The sequence below is a fragment of the Numenius arquata genome, chromosome Z (genome assembly GCF_964106895.1).
Source record: "Numenius arquata chromosome Z, bNumArq3.hap1.1, whole genome shotgun sequence".
Lineage (NCBI taxonomy): Eukaryota > Metazoa > Chordata > Aves > Charadriiformes > Scolopacidae > Numenius > Numenius arquata.
In genome coordinates this window covers 68,514,916-68,538,365 of record NC_133616.1, presented here as the reverse complement: position 1 = coordinate 68,538,365, position 23,450 = coordinate 68,514,916, and the positions used below count along the sequence as shown (strand labels likewise).

Here is a 23,450-nt window from a genome sequence, read left to right as displayed (position 1 = left end):
ATGCTCAGATGGGTGAGATTGTGTTGATTAACATATAAGGAAAAGCTTACTTGATGGACAATTTGTGAAGAATTTCATGTCAATACATATTTATGTTTTTATTACTACTGGTTTTTTAACAGTTATGGATACCACAGAGCATTCACAGTCTTCTGAGATCTAGGAACAAGCTAGGCCAGAGAATTCATAGTGTATAATTTAGGTAACCTTGCAGATGGACAATGAGGTGGGTATAGAGACGTGATAGCTTCAGAAAGTTGGAGTGATTTTGAGACAAATTTTGTATCATTTTATTAACTTGCTGTATAACTTGCCTGTATTGCATGGAAGATTGGAGCACCAAGCCAGACAGTAACAAAGCAGAAGTAGCCTGGGAGACTGATAGAAAACATGAAAAGTGTGGTGATGGGTACTTCTGCAGTCTCACACTTTGCTGTGCTCTTCCATTAAAGCATGGTGATTTTGAGATGGGTAATCCTATGAAAGCTGAAGCCTGAAATTCTTCTGAAACTTGATCAGAAAGTTTTCTCTTTCGACACCAAACATAATGTGGCTCAACTGCTAAGACAGATCACTCTGCTGCTTTGCTGTTACTTCAGGTAGCTTCTTCTCACCCCATATCCATCTTTTGTAATGGTTTTATAGGCTGTCTTTCTGTGTGAGCTTCAACTCAACTCATGTATTTCATCTATACTATACTATAGTATTTCACTATATGATATAGAAACACCATAGTATTTCACCTGTATTTCATTTAATGTGTATATTTACTTTGGATTTCTTTTTAAAAAAAAAAAAAAAAAAAGTGGTATTGCTTTCATCTTGAAATTTGGGTTCCAAGACAAGTGTTTTAAATCACTTCTTGAGAGATTAGGCAGCTATGAGTAGAGTTTGAATGGGAGCACAATCTAAGACCCCAGGTGGTGCTATGAGTGAACATGGCTTAGAGGTCAGGGATGGTATGACATGTTCAGAATTGCACTGGGGACATTTAGTGTTATATAGCCTAATATGTCATTTACATACACCTTGCTCCTGAAAGTATGTAATTTCCACAGCTACTTACAACAGCTGATATCTAAAACATAATTTTCACAATATATAGTTGGATTAAGTGAATTTGGAGTGGTTGGGTTTTTTTTTCAATAAATGTCCTAGTGCATGTTTTGCAAGGAAATGTTAATGAAAGGCATATTTGAATTTTGTAACATCTGCACTTTAAACTTGAATGTGTGTTATTTATCCTGCTGTAGAGAGAACCTATTAGACAAAAAAATTAGCCAAGAAGGTTAGCCAACAATATTCTGCTCAGAAATAGTGTTGAAGAATAATAGTAACAAGTAGCCCATATTTTGTGGGGAGGGTTACACAAGAGAAATGTACCTCTTGTTCCAGTATGTACAGTCTAAATGGATGAGAGATAAAGAATGAAAAGAAAAACAGCGCCATGTAAAGCTCCTTTCTTGAGTTAACACAACAGTTAACACCCATAGCAGAGCTAGAAATTAGAAACCACTGGGCACACATCTATTTTCTGTGATCCTTTTAAAATTATCTGTAGATTATGTATTATTTGAATAGGTAACAACTACATTCAAAACAACTGTGATATTTTTTTTCTGTCAAAAACAACAAAAGAGATGAAAAATATGTTAAGAATTATTCCTTCTGCTGCAATACCTGTGATTTGATAGGAGCATGTACAATGACTTAATGGCATTGATTTCTTGCAATATCATCATGTTGTTTTAACACTTCTTGATCTGGAAGAGGGGGAATTTTTTTACTTTAGGGGTGTTAAACCAAGAGCCATGAAACTACCTGCTATAATCGCAAGGAGAGAATCATCAGTGGACACCTTTTTTTATAATGGTTCTATCAATGTGAAAAGGCCACTCTCATAGCTGTTAGGCTAAAAGTGTAATTCAGCCCTTCTGTGTTACTAAGCTAGTGAAAAGAACAAACAAAATATATTGTTCACCAGGTTAAGCAGATACATTATAAATATTTGATAGCAAGTGTAAAATACGCATATATACATTTAACAGTACTTGTATAATAATGCATGTAAAAGAAGAGAGAGGAGTTGGGGAAATCTTAAACACTTAACAATGTTTGTGATGTTTTGCAGATCTGATTTTGTCATAACTGTTCTGATATTAAGAATAGTAGAAATAAGTGTGATCCTTTTTTTGTATGCTCAAGGTGTGTTTTTTTATCTTCTGACATTTTCTCATGTAATTACTGTCAAGAAGGTAGTTGCCTTGTGTCACAGTCATGCTGCAGAGAAATAAAGAGTGGAATCAGACACAGATATTAAATAGCAGTATATAATACATAGTAGTAAAGCCCTATCAATAATTAACTAGTAGTAATTTAAATATACAAAATTATTGTCTCTAAAAGATAATTTAAAATAAATTTAAATGTTATATAATGTTAAATTTCCCTTATGGCTGAATTCTCATTTTTAACATGCTGTATACAGCCCAAAAGAAACATCTTAACTTCTACCAGGAAGGAATATGCAACCTACTGCTGTGCATAGAGAATTCTCTCTTTCTGAGCTGCGTAATATGTCAGATCTTGCACTTTTACCTTAAATAAATAGAATTTTTTTGACGAAAATTAGTGACCTCTTTTACGCCTTTTAAAAAATTTAAAAAATTAAAATAATTTTCATTTAAAACTTTAAAATAATTTGCCGAACTTGCTTTTTTGTGCGTTTCAGATTTGCTTTATTTTGCAAATACAGATGATATTTCTGACAGAGCTTGCAGCACTTTCTTGTATTAGATGTATATATACTCGTAATCTTAGTATACAGGCCTGTTTTATGAGTCTGAACCCCATGTATCTAGTTTTACAGCTTATATATGCTTTGTTAAAAGGGCAAATCTTGGCTTTAAAATTCAAGGTCTCAGTATTAAAATATTAATTACAACTATAAAGCTTCCCTATATAATTTTCTTTTCACTAATTGCCCAGAAAACAAAATGATTCCTTGTTCAGTGCTATCTGACTATGTTGTATACAGCAGTAGCTGATGAGATTTATGTTAAAATCTTAATACATATACCAAAGGTCTGTTGTACGTAACATCTTTTCTTCTCACCAGTCATGTTCTGTTGAATAATAGAACTGCATTTTTAATTGAAATAAAGCAAACCAAGATGACCTCCATAGGACAGCAGCAGAAGCAGTCACTTGATCTGTCTTCCTAGGTCTTCTCTGTGCATCCTGCCAGCAGCACTGAAAAAGTTCCACACTTTACATCTAAGGACCACTTCAACGTAATAGGTACAAAACATTTCATTCCTGCTGCCACAAGTACTGCAATTATCAGAAAGGTATTGGGAATTACAAGGACAGGATGTGAGGACTCTTCAAAGTGGATTAGTAATGTGGGTGGCAATCAAAGAAATGATTTAGTACTTGAAGGATTGCATAATTAACCTGAGCAGAAGTTGTGCTGCTTGCCTATTATATATTTAGAAAAGAAGAAAAAAAAAAAAAAAAAAGAGGAAAAAGTATTGTCTTATAAATTCCAGAAGACAACGTGAAAGAAGGGTCCAGCAAACACAGAAAAAACACTTTATTTCTCCTCTCTCCATGAGGTTTAGATCAGATTTTCCTCCTATTTTCATAGTCATTACAGAAGTAATTATTAATATATGTGGCTTTAAAATAAGTATTCTGTAGCTTTTGTTATCAATGTGCTAACTCAACAGAAAAATGCTTCATAGAGAAGCCAAAACCAGAAAAAAAGCTTCAGAGACTAAGTATCAAAAATTTGTTTCAAGGATTGAATCAATTTGACCTTATCTTTGGTTAGAAATTTGGAGTAGCTGTGCTGAATCTTGACTGCCGTTTGCTGCTCTGCATGACCGAAGTGGGGGGTGGCTCCTCCACCCTGCAAACCACTGTGTTTTGCAAATCTGTTTGGAAACGGTTTTCTACTCTCTGCATCAGTGTAGTTCGCTACCACATTTCCTGCTGTAATGCAACTATTCATTTACTGAGGGAAACAGACCTCATGAATTTCACCTTCAGCCTTTAATTAACAGTTCTGATAAGTCATGCCTCTCTATTGCTTTAAAAATAGCAAAAGTAACTACACCCAAGGGAAATCCATGCCACAGATGCAGGGGCATCTGAACTTAATACACAGGAGAGGGAGTGGACCACAAGCTGTAAAAATACAGTGTTGTGGTACTGAGTACAACAGCACGTACCACGTGAGATGGACAGATTCTCTTTTAACAGTTCAGTAGTGCTGGGAGTGTAAGTACATTACAGGCATAACAGGCCCAGCTTCTTTGCAGATTGTGTAAAAGCAAAGAAAAACTTTCTTTTTTCTTATATTATAACCTATCTCATGTTTAACCAGAAATAGAATTGGAACAGCAGGTAGTAATGCCAAAAACATGAGCTAATGGTCTTATAAGGACAAAAATTTATTAGTCGTTGCTTGAAAAAACATCCATGGTATTGTGTTTTGGCACACTCTGAAACAATTGCCCCCTTCAAAAGTGCTGGAAATATCTGAGCTACAGATTTCCTGATTTTTTCTATTGGGGTGATTAAGAGTACAAATACTAGATTTGAAAACAGAAGATTTCCTAAATCTTAAAGACATCTTAAGGATATTAGATAAGCATTTTTAAGGCTCAGCAAAAAGAGTGTGTCTCTCATTGCAAACATTAACTGTAAACTCTGCTCCTTCACCTTTGCTTCCCACACGTCCTTAATTGATTGGATTTGTTAATATTTTTTTTGACTGGAAGGCAGATAGAAACCTTTTTTTTTTCAAGCTCTAATTTATTTTTGATTAAATCCAAGACAGGCTTAACTACAAAGTAAGTGAACATCTATGTAAAAGTATGATATTATATTATTTACTTTGTATTTCTTTAAACAGCTGTCTTGGCAATGTTAATATGCTGATGTGAATACTGTAATTATTGCTAAATCATTTAATTATATTATTTACTTAAAAAATTCTTAGCTACGGTTTGCTTTTATTCACTGTTTTAAATATATATAAATAGTACTAGTGACTTGAAGGGATTGGGTTTATGTATCTGCCTAAGGGAAAAAAAGTTTTGACTATATTTTATTGTTATTAGCTTTCTTCAGATAATTAGCGTATTGAATGAAAAATACGGTTCAGGCCAAAGCCATGGAGAGCTGAGACTTAAAATTTTGTAGCATTTTGACCTGTATAATGTATGCAGAATGAAGGATGAGATAAAGATAAGACTCCTTTTTTTTTTTTTTAATATATTTCCCATGTGTGCATGTAGCATTTTATTTAAAGGAATCTGAAAAAAAATATCATCAATAAGTATTAAGATAGAATATTCCATGACTTTTAATTAAATTCCTTAAATGTGTTGTGATGCAGTGTGAGCAGAAGTCATTTAACTTGGAGCAACTAATAATTAAAAGGCAACCAAGTATTCATTTCAAAACTACATGGTTCATAGCAATTACTCTCTCTAGTAGCAGGGTTTGGCTGATTCATTACTATTATTTATTAGTGGTATAAGCTCACCAGGGCTATCTCCTGTAATGTATTCTGTGCAGTACATCCAGATGGAAAAAGTCAAATTGAGTCCCAAGAAGCCTTCAGTAGGCTCAATTTTACAACATCTTTTTTGTTCTCTCGTTCTTGGAACAATGTCTACAGCAGACTTCCAGATGTCACCAGCAGCTCATGGGGAGAGCAAGGTGGAGAAGGCAGCTTACCCATATTAAGACCTCTCAGCTGAAGGAGTTATAGAATGTTTTAATAGTAATCATTATCAATAACATTATTTTTATTCAGGCATATTGTTCAACCTATTGCATAACAGAATGAAACCATATCAACAGAAAGGGGTATTGCAGGTATTGAATGAAAAAAGCCTACTACTGTGTTATTTCACTGTAAAAAAAAGATGATGCTGTCACTTCATCTGAAGTTGGCTTTGAACTTTTGATTTGTTCAAACTTTTAATGAGAATTAAAATTAATGGATTGTGCAGTTTTGGGTCATGTTTTGAAGCCAAAAGACTGGTTTGAAATGTGTCTACTAAGCTAAATCCTTCAGTTCTGTTCAGCTCTGTTGAAACTGTATTTTAATGAGTGTCCAACAGGCTTAGAATTAGTACTTCCAGATTAATGTAAATTCATTGCACATTTCATTTGGGCTTCAATGTGGCTTTGGAGCTGTAACAGAAATGGTGATGAAATATTAAAATATGGAGGCCAGCTAAACTCAGAGTAGTATTTCACTAATAAAAAGCTTTCTATCAAAAAATCCACCAGCCCAACATGTGGTGTCCCAAAAGATATACTGGCTGTTCTTGAGGGACTTCCGTTTGTTTTTAGAACAAAAGAATGTTAAACAGTTATTTCTGGAGTCTCTTGTAGGCTGTCGGGGAAGAGGAAGGATGCTGATTAATACTGTGCCTAGTGGAGTGGTTTATTTAAAATCAGAGAAGTATACCTAATCCTTAAGACTGGAGTTAACACCAAAGAATTACAATAGAGTTGTTTACCAGCTTCTCAGAAAATTCTTTTGGGTCTGCTACATATTTTAAATTCTTTTTCAGAGCTATAATGTTACTAGATGTTTTCTTTTTCACTATAGGTGTTATTAAAGTATTTGAAGAGTGTACCTAGGAAGCTATTTATGTGATTAGTGGAACATTTTATTCTAATCCTACAAGGGAACTTTCAGTCTCCATGGTAAGCATTAATAGTTTGGGGATGCACATACTTTAAGGAGCTTCTCTGTGCTGTTCACATTAATAGTTAAGATCTTAGACAAATATTTATCATTCATTTAAATTACTATGATGTATGATTAGGCAAATCACTATATTTCTAGTCATCATGAACCAGTGTTTATAGCAAATGTTGTTATGTAGGGACTAAAATCTCCAACAGTTTATGTTACTGCATTTTCAGCTGGTTTACAACACTTTTATTTAGAAAACACTAAAAATAATGAGAATGCACAGACTAACCGTTCTTTAGCTTTGTCAACATGCAGCCACTTTCATTTTTTTTATCTGTTTTGAGAGAGAAAAGCAGTAGTAGGCTGCAGATTCTAAAATGTTGATTTTGAAGGATACATTTGATTCAGAAGACACAACAAAGTCTCATAGCTCTGGTATCCTCTGGCCTCTTTATATTAAACAAAAGAGGTCCACCGTCAAAGAGTATTACTGAAACGTACACAATGGTTCCACATTCTCCTGAGTTTTTTACAGGGAAGCCTTTTTACTTGTATCTGTGTGTGCATTTAAGCACTGAATGCTGATTAGCAATTTGTCTTTTAAGTTTCCTGATTTGTGCCGGTGAATTAAAAAGTTATGTATGCAGAAATAGTTTTCAAGTGCATATTTACCATGTCCAGCTTCATCCTTTTCAATGTGTTTTCTTTTCTTATCTAATAGCATATAAGTAGAGGTCTCCACTCTTTGTGTTTCCAAAAATGCAGTTTATAATTCTGCAAATTTAGGAGAAAAACCCAAATAATAAAATAGTTGTACACTTGTACACTCTCCTATGTTACAGTCTTATTGTATCTCTTCTCAGAGATAGGATAAAAAGTAGATTTTAGTGTCCCCAAAAAAGAAAATGAGAATTGGTCTTTTACTTTCATGAACTTAAATATTCACACAGGCTATATCTACACTGTCAAATCTAAACTCAAAGAGTTGTTTTTTTAAAAAAAAAAACAAAACATAACTGACATCTGTATAACAATAAAGGGAAAATCGGGAAAATTGCTGATTTCCCGTTAAGTTTCAGTTTTCTTTGTGAGTAATACGAAATTAAACTTTCTTTATATTTTATTATGTAGTCCTCATTCATTTCTCCAACTTTTTTCTAGTTGTAAGTTTTGTTGATGTTCAGAAAAAGCTTTGCCAGATTCCCTTGGTTCTCTTGGAATCTGTCCTTGAACAGCTCTCAGTTAAAACTGCTGCCCATAGAGATACGCATCCTACATGTTATTTCAAATATGTGGATGGGTTGATTTGCTAGGCTTACACAGTTTTGGTGACTGCATCTTTATGGGCAAGAGAGGGGAGCAAAGGAAAAGCATGGCTGATAACTCAGAGTTCTTTTTTAGTGTTGAGTCTGAGTTGCAGCTTGTCTTTCAGCCTGGGTAATGAGTTACATGTGAAATCATTGCACTCCCTTACCAGAGTTAAGAGAAGTGTCATCTCTCTGTGTCTCTAGATGTGACACAAAAATAAATTTAATCCCCTTTACTTTTGTGAAATTAATTACTTTCCTATATTGCCAAGTAGCAGATAATGGGAGTATTTCACCAGAAGTGTGAAATTCTGTTACCACGCATAAGGAATGCTGACTTCTTTCAGTTAATACTTGAGAACAGCTGTTTTTTCTCAAATATTCTTTGAACTTGCTTTTCTAGAAAGGAATTTTTTTTTGTTTCTTTGGTTTTGGTTTGGTTTTGCTTTTGGTTTTTTTTTTTTTTTTTACTTTATTTTCTCAGGGTTTGTGTTCGTTTATCATAATTTTATCATGGTTCTTTTGTGTGTGACAGGAACAATAATTTGTGTGTGACAGGAACTATAATTGTACTATCCTTCATGTTATGAATACCTGCCACATACTTGCCTTTGTCTCTCTCTCTGATCTTCCAAGCAGCTTCGCTAGCAAACTTCATCCCAAAGGGTACACAGAGGAATTACCATAGCTATGTTAGGTTCTTAAAGCAGAACACAGAGAACACCTTACCGCCTTTTCTGCCTTTTCTGTTTCTTTCTTTTTTTTTTTTTTTTTGTTCCTTCGTGAAAAGAAGCCTTTTTCTTTTATGACTTTGAATATGGGCTTCCCAGTTTGCTTTCCCTGGACTTGTTAGATTCCAAAGAGTCTAGCATATTCTTAAATTTCCATTTATACATTTACATCCAGCCTAACTTAGTATACAGTCTACTTCTGAATGTCAGAGTACAGTTTAGTAAAGCCTGTACTTGAAAACAATGTATTTCTGAATTCATTTATTTACAGAGGGTAAGGCTGAATTCATGACTGTACAACGTACTCCAAAGGGTATTATTACTAGTTTGCTGAAGCTACTAGCTTATTCTCCAGCAAAAACTTTTTGGTGGCAACAACAACTGCACGTGGGTGTTTTTCTGTAATTTATTGAGTTAGGATGTGTGTAAGTTTTCTTAGGATGGTGTTGGTCTTTTAGATACTGTTAACACTGACAGGTCTGACAGTAACCTTGCCCTTTGCTGGTGCTGCAGGGTGGCTGATGGCTGTCTGATATGCCACTGTAAGAGTCATGTCCTGCTAGCTGAACTTTGGATCTGCCTGGAAGTGTGTATTAACTCAAATACTGTATTCATTTCTAGTGCTGTACTACAATGTCTTGGCATAAACAGACACGATTATTTATTAATACAGCTTCAGATATGGAGATGCTGCTGGATACACTGTAAAACTTTTATTATAAGTTGTCAGTGGTGGCAAAAGGACTGCTGAACGTAGCCAGTGATTTCAATCTTTGTTTCCTTTTGTAAGGTTATTACTTTTTGTTCTACAGACATTTATCATGTATTTGATTTAAAACAAAAAAATAACTTCAAAGACTGAGAGTGCTTGTGTAGCTGTGGTTTTACAAAACAGCTACAGCTTAAGTATTATGCAAGTCCATGAAGCATTTTTCTATAAAAGCTTCTATGTTTTTTCTCAAGAAGAAGGAGGAGTAGGTGGTGTATCTGTATAATGAAGGTGGGAAACTGCAGGATATAGTGGATGCTAAAAGCTTATATGGGTTCAAGCGGAAATAGGCATGTTCATGGTAGATAAATATGCCAAGACCTACTTAATGCAAAATCTGTTAAGAATTCCTTGAGTTAGAAATTGTTTGAGACTGGGATAAGATTCTACAGAAATATTTTTGCGTAACTTTTATATTCTTGTGTTCTTGCCTGGGCACCTGCTTTTTGTAATTTTTCACAGTATTGTATACTAAGTAGACCACTTGTCTCTTCTAGTACAGCTCTTCTTTTGGTTTCTATTTGCAATTTTTTGGCTTACCCAACTTTATAAACAGGTTTGTATTCTAAATTTTGTTCCATCTCTCCTTGACCTGGAAGCTGTATTTACTGGGGATGGCAGCGTGGGCAGTGTAGAGAGGTTGGCTGTGGCAAATGCAAAAGATATGACCATGGATGACTGAAGCTGTAATATAAGCACCTGAGAACAGATATTATGCAGCTTAAACTGTAGAGGGAAATACTGGTTCCCCACTATTAATAGGAACCATCCTTTAATTTGTTATTAGCTCTGTTGTTGTTCAGGATTTACAGGCAAAGACCTGGTAGGGAAAAAACTTAATTGTGTCCTTAGTTATATTGAACATTCATTTTTGTCAACAAAGGACTAGTAGCTCTACAGGAAATAATTAGCTAAGATGACAGGAAGGTAAATAGTTTGACAGCCTGTTTTAAAGATTCCAGTAATAATTACAGCAAGCAAACAATTTCTTGTAGGATTAGAGATGCCATCATAAGATACCAGAACTAATGACATAGCACGTTTGCCAGTTCCTTACTTAAAGGCAAGAATAGCCTCTTTGTGATAGAGCTGATTGCTGTTTTATTGTTAATTACATGTTTCTTCTTTTGGCTTGTCATGTTATTAATTTTTGCGCGTACAGTGCAAAATTTATTCCTATCAAACTTTGCGAGTTTTAGAATTGCTTCAAAAATAATGAAATTGAGACATTTTGATTGCATTTACTTGTAATTGAAGAATACCACCTAATTTATTTCCTTTCCCCACTATTTTTTTTATTTCAAAGTAAGAAAGCAAAAACTTATGCTAGTCTCATGACCTGACTTGATTTCGGTTGATATAAAATCAAAATCAGTGTCTGTCTGTAACTATTCATTTTCTAGAAAACTTCCGGCAAACTGTTAAATTAAATCTCATAGCTGTGTGCTGCCGTGGTGTAGTACTAAACAGTAATACATGGATTATAACTATTCCATCTCAGAAGTAATATCACGGCTCAGTACCATTTCCATTTTGTTTATGCAGCTTTTTTGAGAGGTACTAGTCTGTACAGAAGCAAGTAATTTTAAAAAAGAAATCCTACTCATAAATCCACATGAAACTTTGAACAACATGTGAAACAGTGAAAATGGCTGGACATCGTAGGAAAAATTATAATTTTGAAGTTCTGTCAACTTAAAAGTATATGAATCTTTAAGAATATGTTACTTTTCTTTCTGAAAAGCAATTTGCTTCTCTATTAAAGAGTCGAAAAAAAGCACAATAATTGTCTGTGGTGGGTTGAGTGCAGCTAGTGTTTTAATTCGTTGAACATCAGTACCTTACTGCCTTGTTTCCCACTGCTGCCTTTAAACAGGAGGAAAAAGAAACCTGGTGAAACATTTATTGTAAGCAGATAATAAAAATTCCAAGAGATTATATGCACATTTGTGGATGTGTATTGCGTAATCACACAAAGAGAAGCACTGCAAAAAGTGTTTGTGACTAATTCTAGATAACTTTTTTCAGAGAAGTTTAGGGGTACAACTAAGAAGTAAAAGAAATTGTTACCTTCTGTGTCGTGTTTTAGTCTTCTTATTGCCAAGTTAGATTCTTATAACGAGATCCTGGCATCCAGTAAGAAATACGAGTTTTGAGTATTGGTCTAATCGAGTTAGAATATTCGCCCACAGAAGTACCTTAGCAGAGGAGGTAAAAGCCAAACAAAATTTATAAGTATAATTTAAACAGTGGAAATACTAGGCCAGCTTAGGCTGCTTTTGATAATCACAAGACATTTTCTTGGATCAGATTCTCAGTTACTTTAAACAGGGACTACAGTTTGACCTCTGTGCAAGAGCAATACTTTATGCTAGCTCTGTGTTTTTAAGCAAATTAATAAGAGTTGGATAGCATTGAAGGATGGTGTTAACTTCAGGATATCTTTGCATTGCAAATTTTTTTAACTTCTGTCTTCCTTTATTTTTCCAATTTTTTACTTTTTTTTTTTTTTAAATTGGGGGTGGGTAGAATTTATGTCCATTTGACCACCATACTTTGAAAGTACCAGTTAATTCTCCATACACTGGTGGTTGCAGCACAGAATTTCTGAGTCTAAAACAGCATTGGTAAGGTGGGGTTTTTTCAGTAGCACATAACTTAATCTTACCTCTGTTTACCACAAGGAGCTTTGCATTTTCTGTAACAGCTTAACAGTTTCTCTAACACTCCCAGAGACAACAGGGAGGGAAGTTGTGTCCAGGTAATAATCTTTATAGTCTCAGTTTACTTAAGGTTCTATCTTACAAATGTCACACAAATTGTATTCATGTTTAATCTCAATGAAGTGAGAATGAAAACTTCATGTAAAGTTACTATAGATCTTACATATTGTATAAATTTCAAAGTGAGGAATACAAACTTCTGCATGCAGTCTTTCTCACAAATGCTCCTACAACTTTAGCCATTAACTCAAATGTTTTGTCAGCTCATTCTGAGATGTGCTTTTACATGGCTGCCTTTTCTTTCCTAGCTTTCATTATGCTATTCTTTTGCTCTTGGGAATCATGTTTACAGCATACATCCATTGATTCATTGGCTTCTTCAACTTCTATGCTGTATTGCTAAAGTATATTGTCCTTATTGCGAAAGTATATTGTCCTTACCAACAAGGAGGGACTGGTGGGGGATGTCAAGTTCAAGGGTAACCTTGGCTGCAGTGACCACAAAATGGTAGAATTCAAGATTCATAGGGCAGCAAGGAGGGTGTGCAGCAAGCTCGCCACCCTGAACCTCAGAAGAGCAGACTTTGGTCTCCTGAGAGATCTGGTTGGCAGGGTAGTGTGGGAGAAAGAACTGGAGGGGAGAGGGGCCCAAGAAAGCTGGTTGCTATTCAAGGATCGCCTCCTCCAAGCTCAGAAGAGGTGCATCCCAAAAAAGAAGAAGTCAGGCAAAATAGCTAGCAGGCCTGTGTGGATGAACAAGGAACTGCTGGACAAGCTCAGGACCAAAGAGGAGGCCTATAGAAGGTGGAAGCAGGGACGGGTAGAATGGGCAGAATACAGAGAAACTGTCCAAGTGGCCAGGAACCAGATCAGGCAAGCGAAAGCCCAGGCAGAACTAAATCTAGCCAGGGACATCAAAAACAATAAGAAAAACTTCTATAGATATGTCAGGGATAAAGGCAAGACTAGGGAAGTTGTGGGCCCTCTCTGGAAGGAAACAGGAGACCTGGCCAGCCAGGATATGGATAAGGCTGAGCTACTGAACAACTTCTTTGCCTCAGTCTTCACTGGCAAGGGCTCTAAGCACACTGCCCAAGTCACGCAAGGCAAAAACAAGGTCTCTGCGAATGAAGAACTGCCCATAGTAGGAGAAGATCAGGTTCGAGACCTCTTAAGGAACCTGAAGGTGCATAAGTCCATGGGACCTGATGAAATCCACCCAAGGGTCCTGAAGGAGTATGCGGATGAAGTTGCTAAGCTGCTTTCCATCATATTTGAGAAAGTGTGGCAATCTGGCGAAGTTCCCACTGACTGGAAAAAGGGGAGCATAACCCCAGTATTCAAAGGAATATTGGGGTTCAAAGAAATATTCAAAGGAAAAAAGGAAGACCCGGGGAACTATAGGCCAGTCAGTCTCACCTCTGTGCCTGGCAAGATCATGGAGCAGATCCTCCTGGAATCTCTGCTAAGGCACATGGGAAATAAAGAGGTGATTAGAGACAGCCAGCATGGCTTCACCAAGGGCAAATCGTGCCTGACAAATTTGGTGGCCTTTTACAATAGTGCCACAGGCTTGGTGGACAAGGGCAGAGCAACAGACGTCATGTACCTGGACTTATGCAAAGCGTTTGACACTGTCCCGCACGACATCCTGGTCTCAAAATTGGAAAGTCATGGGTTCGATGGATGGACCACTTGGTGGATAAGGAACTGGCTGAATGGCCGCACTCAAAGGGTTGTGGTCAATGGATCAATGTCCAATTGGCGGCCAGTGACGAGTGGAGTCACTCAGGGGGGTCGGTACTCAGGGGTCGGTACTAGGACCAGTGCTGTTCAACATCTTTGTCGGAGACGTGGACAGTGGGATAGAGGGCACCCTCAGCAAGTCTCCTGATGACACCAAGCTTGGTGGCGCGGTCGACACGCTGGAGGGAAGGGATGCCATCCAGAGGGACCTGGACAGGCTTGAGAGATGGGCTCGTGCAAATTGCATGAAGTTCAACCAGGTCAAGTGCAGGGTCCTGCACCTGGGACGTGGCAATCCCAGGCACAAATACAGGTTGGGCGGAGAATGGCTGGAGAGCAGCCCTGAGGAGGACTTGGGGGTGTTGGTGGATGAGAAGCTCAACATGAGCCGGCAGTGCGCGCTGGCAGCCCAGAAAGCCAACCGGATCCTGGGCTGCATCAAGAGAAGTGTGGCTAGCAGGTTGAGGGAGGTGATTCTACCCCTCTTCTCTCCACTCGTGAGACCCCAGCTGGAATACTGTGTCCAGCTTTGGAGTCCTCAACACAGGAAGGACATGGACCTGTTGGAATGGGTCCAGCGGAGGGCCACGAAAATGATCAGAGGGATGGAGCACCTCTCCTATGAAGACAGGCTGAGAGAGCTGGGGTTGTTCAGCCTGGAGAAGAGAAGGCTCCGGGGAGACCTCATAGCAGCCTTCCAGTATCTGAAGGGAGCCTACAGGAGAGCCGGAGAGGGACTCTTTGTCAGGAGTTGTAGTGACAGGACAAGGGGTAATGGTTTTAAATTGGAAGAGGGGAGATTTAGATTAGATATTAGGAGGAAATTCTTTACTGTGAGGGTAGTGAAGCACTGGAACAGGTTGCCCAGGGAAGTTGTGGATTCCCTATCCCTGGAAGCGTTTAAGGCCAAGCTGGATGGGGCTTTGAGCAACCTGGTCTAGTGGAGGTGTCCCTGCCCATGGCAGGGGGATTGGAACTCGATGATCTTTAAGGTCCCTTCCAACTCTAACCATTCTATGATTCTATGATTCTGTATCCAGAGTGCAAATACTATTTTATTTTGCAGTCTGATCTTAAAAGCTAGTGATCTGGACTCATTGCCTACTCTTAGTAACTACTACCTGGCAAATTGTCACCATGAAGTAATCCTTGGTTACTTCACGTTTGCTTTTCTTCTTCCCAGTGGCTGTCATCTCCTGCACAGGTATTTTATTTAATTTATGTCCTCTCTGGTGTGTGGAGTTTTCACTTCCGTATGTCCTCTTTGGTGAGCTTCTAACCATTTTTTCTTGTTGTTTTCACCTGTACTTCTTTGGTGGATAATATGCATACCATTTATTTAGCAGAAAATTAAGATTAAAATTACCTAACAAAATTAAGCACAAATTTCAGATCTAACCACAGATCTATTCTTTTCCTTTTGGCTTCATTTTATTCTCATTCTATAGTTTTCTGTGTCTAATCCGAACCTGAAAGCTCTTGAAGCAGACAGAAATGTGTCCTTTTGCTTGTCTGTAAAGCACCTTTAGCATCCTCTAAAGATTTGCATTTTGCTTGTATGATGGAAGTACCCATGATTACTTCTTACCAATCTTTTCAATTATATATTTCTACAGTCTTTTAATATTCGAGTTATTAGTTTAGATATCTTGAGAAAACCTTTTGAAATAGAGATTTAAAAGAAAATGTTTAAAAAATGTATTTAAAGTTATTAAAATTTAGTGCATTGACAAGCAAGAACTCAACAGCAGTAGTATTCATTTGCTTTAGCAAACATCTGTGATCCTCCTACAGTCATACAACGCTTGATTTTTTCCTTGAAGCATTGTAGTTAGGTACTCAACAAGGAGGCGGCTTACAAGAGGTGTTAGTCCCTTTTAGTTAAGTGATTTAGGAGCACTGGTGCATTTGAGTGCTTATCTGTTTCCTGATTAGAATCTTCATAATTAACATTTTTTCCCCAAATTTGTTCAAATGCTTGAGTGTCTACATAAAAAAAGAACAAGAAAAAGCAAAATAATTTTGAATCACAACTCTAATTCTACTTTTGTTGATATCTTTTTTTTTTTTTTTTAAATTTAGTAAGTTTCTGTTAGCTACTATTGGTTTTTAAACATACCCCTCATGCTTTGAGTTTAGGCTGAGATGAGATTTTGTTCACATCAACTGATTCCTGGTTCCAAAAGGTGATTATAAATTCTTATGTACATGATTTACAGATGCTGTTGTTGTTGATCTAGTTTAAGCATTACTGGAAAGAAAGGCTTGAGTATCTACATAAAACATTAAAATGACAAGAAAATAAAAAATAATTTGGAGTCATTAAACTGAAGGTGAAGGATAAACATAAAATCTACATTAAATTTGTTTTATCCAAACAGTTGATTTTTCTGTTCATTGTGTGGTAAAGATAACCAGTTGCCAAAATAAAATAAATTAAAAAAAAAAAAACAAAAACACCCAAAGGCTCCACACATATGTCTAAGGATAAAGTGAAACTATAAGCTGAGATTTCACTTGTTGAATAATTTAGATTTCAAGAAAAAATATTTTGTGTCTGTATATGTGTTATCAGACTTCAATTAATTTTTTTGGGTCATCTATAGAAATCCTTCTCCATCCCTGCTCGACACCAAATGCTGTTGTCCAGTAACAACCCAGAAAGGGGGTAGGAATGAGCTGATGTCCTGGTTCATTCAGGACTGTCACACCAGATCCTACAGAACTTGAACCCTCGGGATTTTGCTATTGTGGGAGAAGTGAACATCTCTCAGAGCTCAAGTCCGGTTAATGGCTGAGGAGTGCCTCAGCCTATAAAAGGGTGTCTCCCCCCATGCTTGCACATGTGAATCAAGCCCTGTTTTATTCCAGAACTGAAAAATGGACAGATCTGCTCAACTAGACATCTTTTTTATTTCTACATATTCTCTCTCTTACTTCCATAGGAAGTGTGTTGTGAAACAGAGGCTATTTTTTTGAACGTGAATTTTTTCTAAAACTACATCAGTTTCACTGTGTTAGTCACCAGTCCACTGTTGCTTTCTCATCTTGATTTTTTTTCTTCTGGGACAGAAAAGCAAAAGAAAATAACAGTAAACAGAATCACAACTTGTGGTGGGAATGAATCTGGACAGATAAACTGTGTTGTTATGTCAGAGCCATTTTGGGCTGGTTTTATGTTTTACAAATGGGTAGGTGACAAAAAAATTCCGATGTGTACTACCCATTTGCCCAGAGGGCAAGAGTTAAACTCTGTAGTCACATAAATTCAAGGACCGTTCATAACAGACTTTCCTGTTACTCTTGAGAAAATGTTTGCACTGCCAGAAGGACAGTTTGAATGGACAGAAATTTTCTTGTCACCCAGGTCTGCATTTTATAACACACGTGTTCTGTGCTGTATAATTACATCTATATCCTCACAGCACCAGTGGGCTATCATCTTTAATGTGTCTGTCTCAAAATAAAAAGCATTAGGGTTTGTTTCGCTAGAATTACATTGCATGGAGTACATTTATTTTGTGCAATGTGGAAACGGGACAAACTTTGTTGCACATGAGACCTAAAGCAAAGAAGCCATCACTTGTGACAGCTTTTGCAGAAAAATACAGAATCATAGAATCAGAGTGGTTAGAGTTGGAAGGGACCTTAAAGTTCATCTAGTTCCAACTGTGGGCAGGGACACCTCCCACTAGAGCAGGTTGCTCAAAACCCCATCCAGCCTGGCCTTGAACACTTCCAGGGAAGGGGCATCCACAACTTCTTTGAGCAACCTGTTCCAGTATCTCACCACCTCATAGTGAAAAATTTCTTCCTGATATCTAATCTAAATTTACCCTCTTCTGGTTTGAAGCCATTACCCCTCATCCTATCACTACATGCCCTTGGAAAAAGTCCCTCTCCAGCTTTCTTGTAGATCCCTTCAGATGCTGGAAGCCTTCTCTTCTCCAGGCTGAAAAACCCCACTTGCCTCAGCCTGTCTTCATAGGAGAGGTGCTCCAGCCATCTGATCCTCTTCGTGGTTCTCCTCTACACCCTCTCCAATAGGTCCACGTCCTTCTTGTGCTGAAGACTCCAAAGCTGGACACAGTACTCCAGGTGGCGTCTCACCAGAGAGAAGCAGAGGGGTTAGAATTTTGTGTCTTAATATAACATTATAATGCATTGTTATTATTTTATTTTCTTCTTTATTGGGAATTCAATATCAGAAATTGTGAGTGAATTTTATTGAGGTAAGGAGATTTTACTATATTACTTGAATAATCTCCATGAGATTAATCCATAGCTAGTTGTGCAAAAAGCAGCGGTCCATGGCTGTCTTTTTCCTCACATATGCCATATTGGTTTCTAGGGTCTCGTATAATTATAGGTACTCTGAGGGGGCTATCATGGTAGAAAATGGAAGAAAATTAAAATTAGGTTTTGTTGGAATAAGCCAATTGCAAAAGAAACCAATTTTTGTTCTTGACATTTTAATATAGCTCTTGCTGAGCAATGCAAAGCCATTATCATTCAGTTTTATCTAATACTGTAATATAGACCAATGTACTGTTGCATGTACAGGCTGTCGAGTGCTTCTGTGTTGACCATCCTTATGGATATGTCTTTCCTTTCTGTCTTGCCTGCAGCTGTTGGAAGAGTATGGGGTTTTTTTCTCTCATTGCCAAGGAGTTTCTTTGGTTTATGTGCATCAATCCATTCTGTAGCTGTTACAGTTTATTAAAAGATTACATACTAGATTCCAGGAGAGGATTCAATAATATATTTAGCCATAGGTAGGCAGACTCTAATATTTACACAAATCCATAGTAAACTTGCAGAGGGGTGCTTGGATTTCAGGCATATTGCCCAGAATGTAACTGTTTTTTCCCTTGTTCCTTTAAATTCACTGTTTCATTTTGAGAAGTTCTCTCTGCCTTGGATTGCATATGTAAATTAAGGTGATAATGTGAGTTCTTTCTCCTGTAAACTGTCTTTCTTGCTATGAATTTTGCATTGTCTTAGTACAGATGTGGTTTATCTGCCTTTGTTCTGAAATTTCCAAGAGTAGTAATATGCTGTACCGTGGAGGAGATGTTTGGTATCATTACCAGAGTTCAACTGTACCTTTTGACTTCTAGGCTAGTATTTTAAATCCTGACTATTTGGTGGAAATAATGTCTGTCTTTTAAGGGTATAATTTTTCTTTATCTTTTATTGAAAAAAAATCAAAATGCCAAAAGAGAAAGTGAAATGCAGCATAGTATTGGGCTTTGAATAGTGAATGAATGAGTAGTTGTTTTGGTCTTGGAAAGAAAAAGTATGGTAATTTTTTTTTCAAAAATGTTTGAAAGCTGTCTTTCCAAATCAGGTTTATCTGCATGTTTGCTGTTTTTAGAAGGGAGGCACTGAACTGAGTTGTTGCATATGAATTTTTATGAATTTTATATTACACAACTCTTAGCTACAGTATCAGCAGTGGAAGATAAAGTGCTCTTTCATTCTATGGTGGTTTTGCTTTCATTATTTACTCTTTACCACTGGGCACATAAGTGAGTTACTGGTTTGACCAAATAAAGAGTCACGATGCCTTCAGTAATGACTTTCACTTTCTTTGCAGTTAATATATGGCTTTTATTCCTCAACAACAGGCTTACTTTGAAATCAATACTGTTAGGACCAAATTATTGAAAGCAGGAGGTAGAAGTCTCAAAGGGGTAAGAAGGTTTGATTCAGTGGCACAATTGAAGGCGTCTGGTTTCATTTCAGGTATACTTGGGTGCCCTCTCCAGCCCTCCCTCCCGAACATCACTGATCTCCCATAAGGACCCCAAGCAATGGCACAAGCTTTTTATTCATGCACCAAAGTTAGCTAATAACTTCAGCTTCTGATTACTTTATGTATATCCTGTGAGGATGTAAAGGATAAAGATCAGTTTTTAAGTGCGTGCTTACTTCCTGTGGTGTGTGTTGTAGTTACCTGTAGATTATAACTACAGTTGTTAAACTAGGCACTGAGTGGAATGCAATTTTCAGGAAGGGCTTTTAATTGTCATATGACAATTTTTTTCTACCTAGTAAGGGCACCATCAGTTGCTTGTCCTATAAAATATTGAGTAGACAAAGGAGCCTGGAAGACTAGAAGAGATCTAACGTTTTAGAAACTACAAACAGAAATATGGGAGGTAAAGGAAATTGTGGAATAAAGTGCATGAGTTAATAAATGCGTGTGACTTTGGAAACCAGATACTTTTCCTCTTTTCTTGCAGCAAATGCTATTTCAGGATTGCTTCGGAGGATCTCAGATCTTAAGGAAAATATTCATAAAGAATGCAGTCTAATACAAGAGGGCAGTTGCTTCTCAGAGATTATTTATGTTAAAAAATTGTCAGGAAAGAGTGTACCAAATTTATATATGTGTATAATATCACCTATACAGAGATGCATATTTAAGTCTAGACTGTGTGAAAGGTCAGAGCTAAAAGATATTCTGCACAAGATTTAGATTCAGAAGCCATGATGTAGAAGCTAAAGTTAAATAATTCAGTCTCCTCCTGCACTGGAAGGCAAAGGATAATATTGAAGGATTACAGTTCACTTACAATGATATTACCAACTAAACCCTAGAGGGAAAGAAACAGAATTTCATTTCAGAGTGTTTCAAGTTACAATTTTTTTTTGTATTGAGGTGATGATCTAGCAAAGTAGCCATCCCTTTTTTATTATTAGTAGCCATCCATTATTATTATTAATAATAATTAGTATAATGTTATAATATAATATAATATATATTATATATATTATATATATTATATATAATATAATATAATATATAAATATAATCTATAGTATAATATATAAATATAATAATATAAAAATAATAATATAATATAATATAATATAATATAATATAATATATAAAATTATAATAATTATTATTAATAATAAATATGTATGTATGGGGTTTTTTAATTACATTAGCAAAACAAAAGGAATATGGTAAAAAAAAATTGGATGCTTCAGTTCTGGGAAGGACAAAACTGATAGTGGAGAGTGCGCTTTTTTTTTTTCTGTGCCTTAACTGGGGCAACCTTTTCTCACTGTTTTCACTCTGGCTGTTGTGCAGGTGGTTGACCAGATTGACACACTGACATCCGACTTGCAGCTGGAGGATGAGATGACAGACAGTTCCAAAACGGACACACTCAACAGCAGCTCCAGCAGCACAACAGCTTCCAGCTTGGAGAAAGTCAAGGTGCGGGGCAGCGCACCCCTCATCAAGCCGCCTGCGCACCCCTCTGCTATCCTCACTGTGCTGCGGAAGCCAAATCCACCCCCGCCTCCACCGCGACTGACACCTGTCAAGTGTGACGAGCCTCCCAGGGTGCCTCCTTCAGCCAACCCTGTCAAGACTAATGGTACCCTGCTACGAAACGGGGGCTTGCCAGTTGGGCTAAATCGCATCCCCAATGGAGATATATGCTGTTTACCGAACAGTAACTTGGAGAAGGTTGCAATGCAGCCTCTGATGCACAGAGCTGAGAAAGAGCGGTGTCCTCAGCCGGGAGCAAGGGAACGGGTACGATTTAGTGAAAAAGTGCAGTACCACGGCTATTGCCCTGACTGTGATGTTCGGTATAACATTAAAAACAGGGAGGTGCACTTGCACAGTGAGCCTGCACGTGTTGTGGGAAAGCTGCCACACCAGTGCCCTCCTCTGCCACCTCCACCCCCTCCGCTGCCTCCATTTCCTCTGGAAAATGGAGGGCTGGGTATAAGTCCCAGTAATAGCTTTCCTCCTCCAAGACCTGCGACTGTGCCTCCGCAAACTGCACCAAAACCCCAGAAGACCATCTTGAGGAAATCGACCACTACAACAGTGTGATGTATGCCACTTGAAACAACTCTTTGTTTTTTCCTATATATAAACATAAATAGGTAATGAGCACTTTCTACTTGAGCAATAAAAAGACCCAATGTATTACTCCCTGTGTCCAGTGAAGTGGCATAAAAATCACATGGTAAGTACAAAGACGAATGCTTGTTGGTCTTGCTTGTACTTGCAAAAAAATGTTATCATGGCAAAGGATGCTGAAAAAATATTCATGCTTTAGCTCGTAGGTTTTAAACATCTGTTGCAGTTTCTTATCTGTAGCATGGTTTAAAAGACAGTGAAAAGAAAGTTCAGTTTGAAAACGCTGAGTGGTGATTCACAATAGATTTCGGTCTATCTGACATAAGGGAATAACTGTTGCTTCTGGCTTTTGGGAACCTTCCTGTTTCTAGCAAGTACCATTTAAAATGTCATTTGACAAAGCAAAGCAGAGTACCAGAAAATAACTTTTGACTGAATTCTAGCAAATGCTTTTTTCTCTGCCTGACTACTTGAGTGAAGTCATTGTGTGTGGAACAGTGCAACAGGAGGTAATCATTGGACTTTCAGGCAGCTTGATCTTTGGTGGGGAAGTAAAGAAATAATGAAGGGTATGTTGACATGGCTTTGGAAAACTGAATTATCTCACATTTTCTTTCTCACTTATGCAGTGTGCCACAATCAAGTTGATGTAGGGAATTTTCAGGTGAGCAGGGATAGTCCCATTCAGTTCCACCCTATTTCCACTGCTCAGTCTGCAGAATGGAAGTGATATTTTATCTCACATGCGATGACAGTAGATTAAAACAACAAAGTGCAGTCCTGTGTTTTTCACAAAGCTTTTGTCTGGTGCAAATCTCTTTTTGAAGCCAAAGAAAATTTTGCCTGAGGCCTGCAGGAACATCCACTTAATTCATGTAAAGAGCTTTGAAGTTGAAAAGCTCTGTGCAATTACTAAGCATTAACATGCAAAACAAGATATTTTACATGTTATCACATTTTGATGCTGAACTCAATTAATATTCTTAGTTGTTGAAAAAAAAGTCCTCAGTGTTTTTCATTATTTTATGAAAGAACACTCTTTTATTCTCACAAAGAGAATTGTTGGGACCTAGAGTTAAAATCATCCAATCAGTGAAGAAAATCTGATAATAAATCTGTTTTTTACGAAAGTTGTGCCAAATTAATCTCAAATGGCCCAACAGCAGATGCTATATAAAAGCAGTATGCTTTTTTCAGCTGAAATGTAAAACATACTCTATGGCAAAGCAGACAAAAGTAGACAAAACAGATTTATAATTTAAATTTCCATTTACATGCAGTAGTAAGTAGTAAACTGAAAACGAATCTTCAAGCAGTTTCCCTGTATACACATTATAGTACACTTATAGTATTTAAACCAAAATAATCAGAATAATCATAACAGAAATCTTAACACTTAACAACCCTTTGAAAACCTTTGCAGTAAACAAGGATTGTATTTTGTGCAAATACACATTTAGGGTCTAAAGCTTCATGTTGTATTCCTTGCATAAAAGTTGCAAAGCAAGGAAATTACCTTAAATGCTTAATCGTGCTTTCCCCAGATGCTCCCC

At 37.0% G+C, this 23,450-nt stretch overlaps 1 protein-coding gene across 1 annotated transcript in view; it reads left to right on the top strand.

The window, feature by feature from the left end:
- Positions 1–21,867, top strand: part of PRR16 (proline rich 16) — a 113,312-nt gene extending 91,445 nt beyond the window's left edge. The window contains 1 exon segment of the mRNA XM_074166743.1: positions 21,109–21,867. Coding sequence (XP_074022844.1) covers positions 21,109–21,867 — 759 coding nt within the window.
- Positions 21,868–23,450: the final 1,583 nt, after the last annotated feature.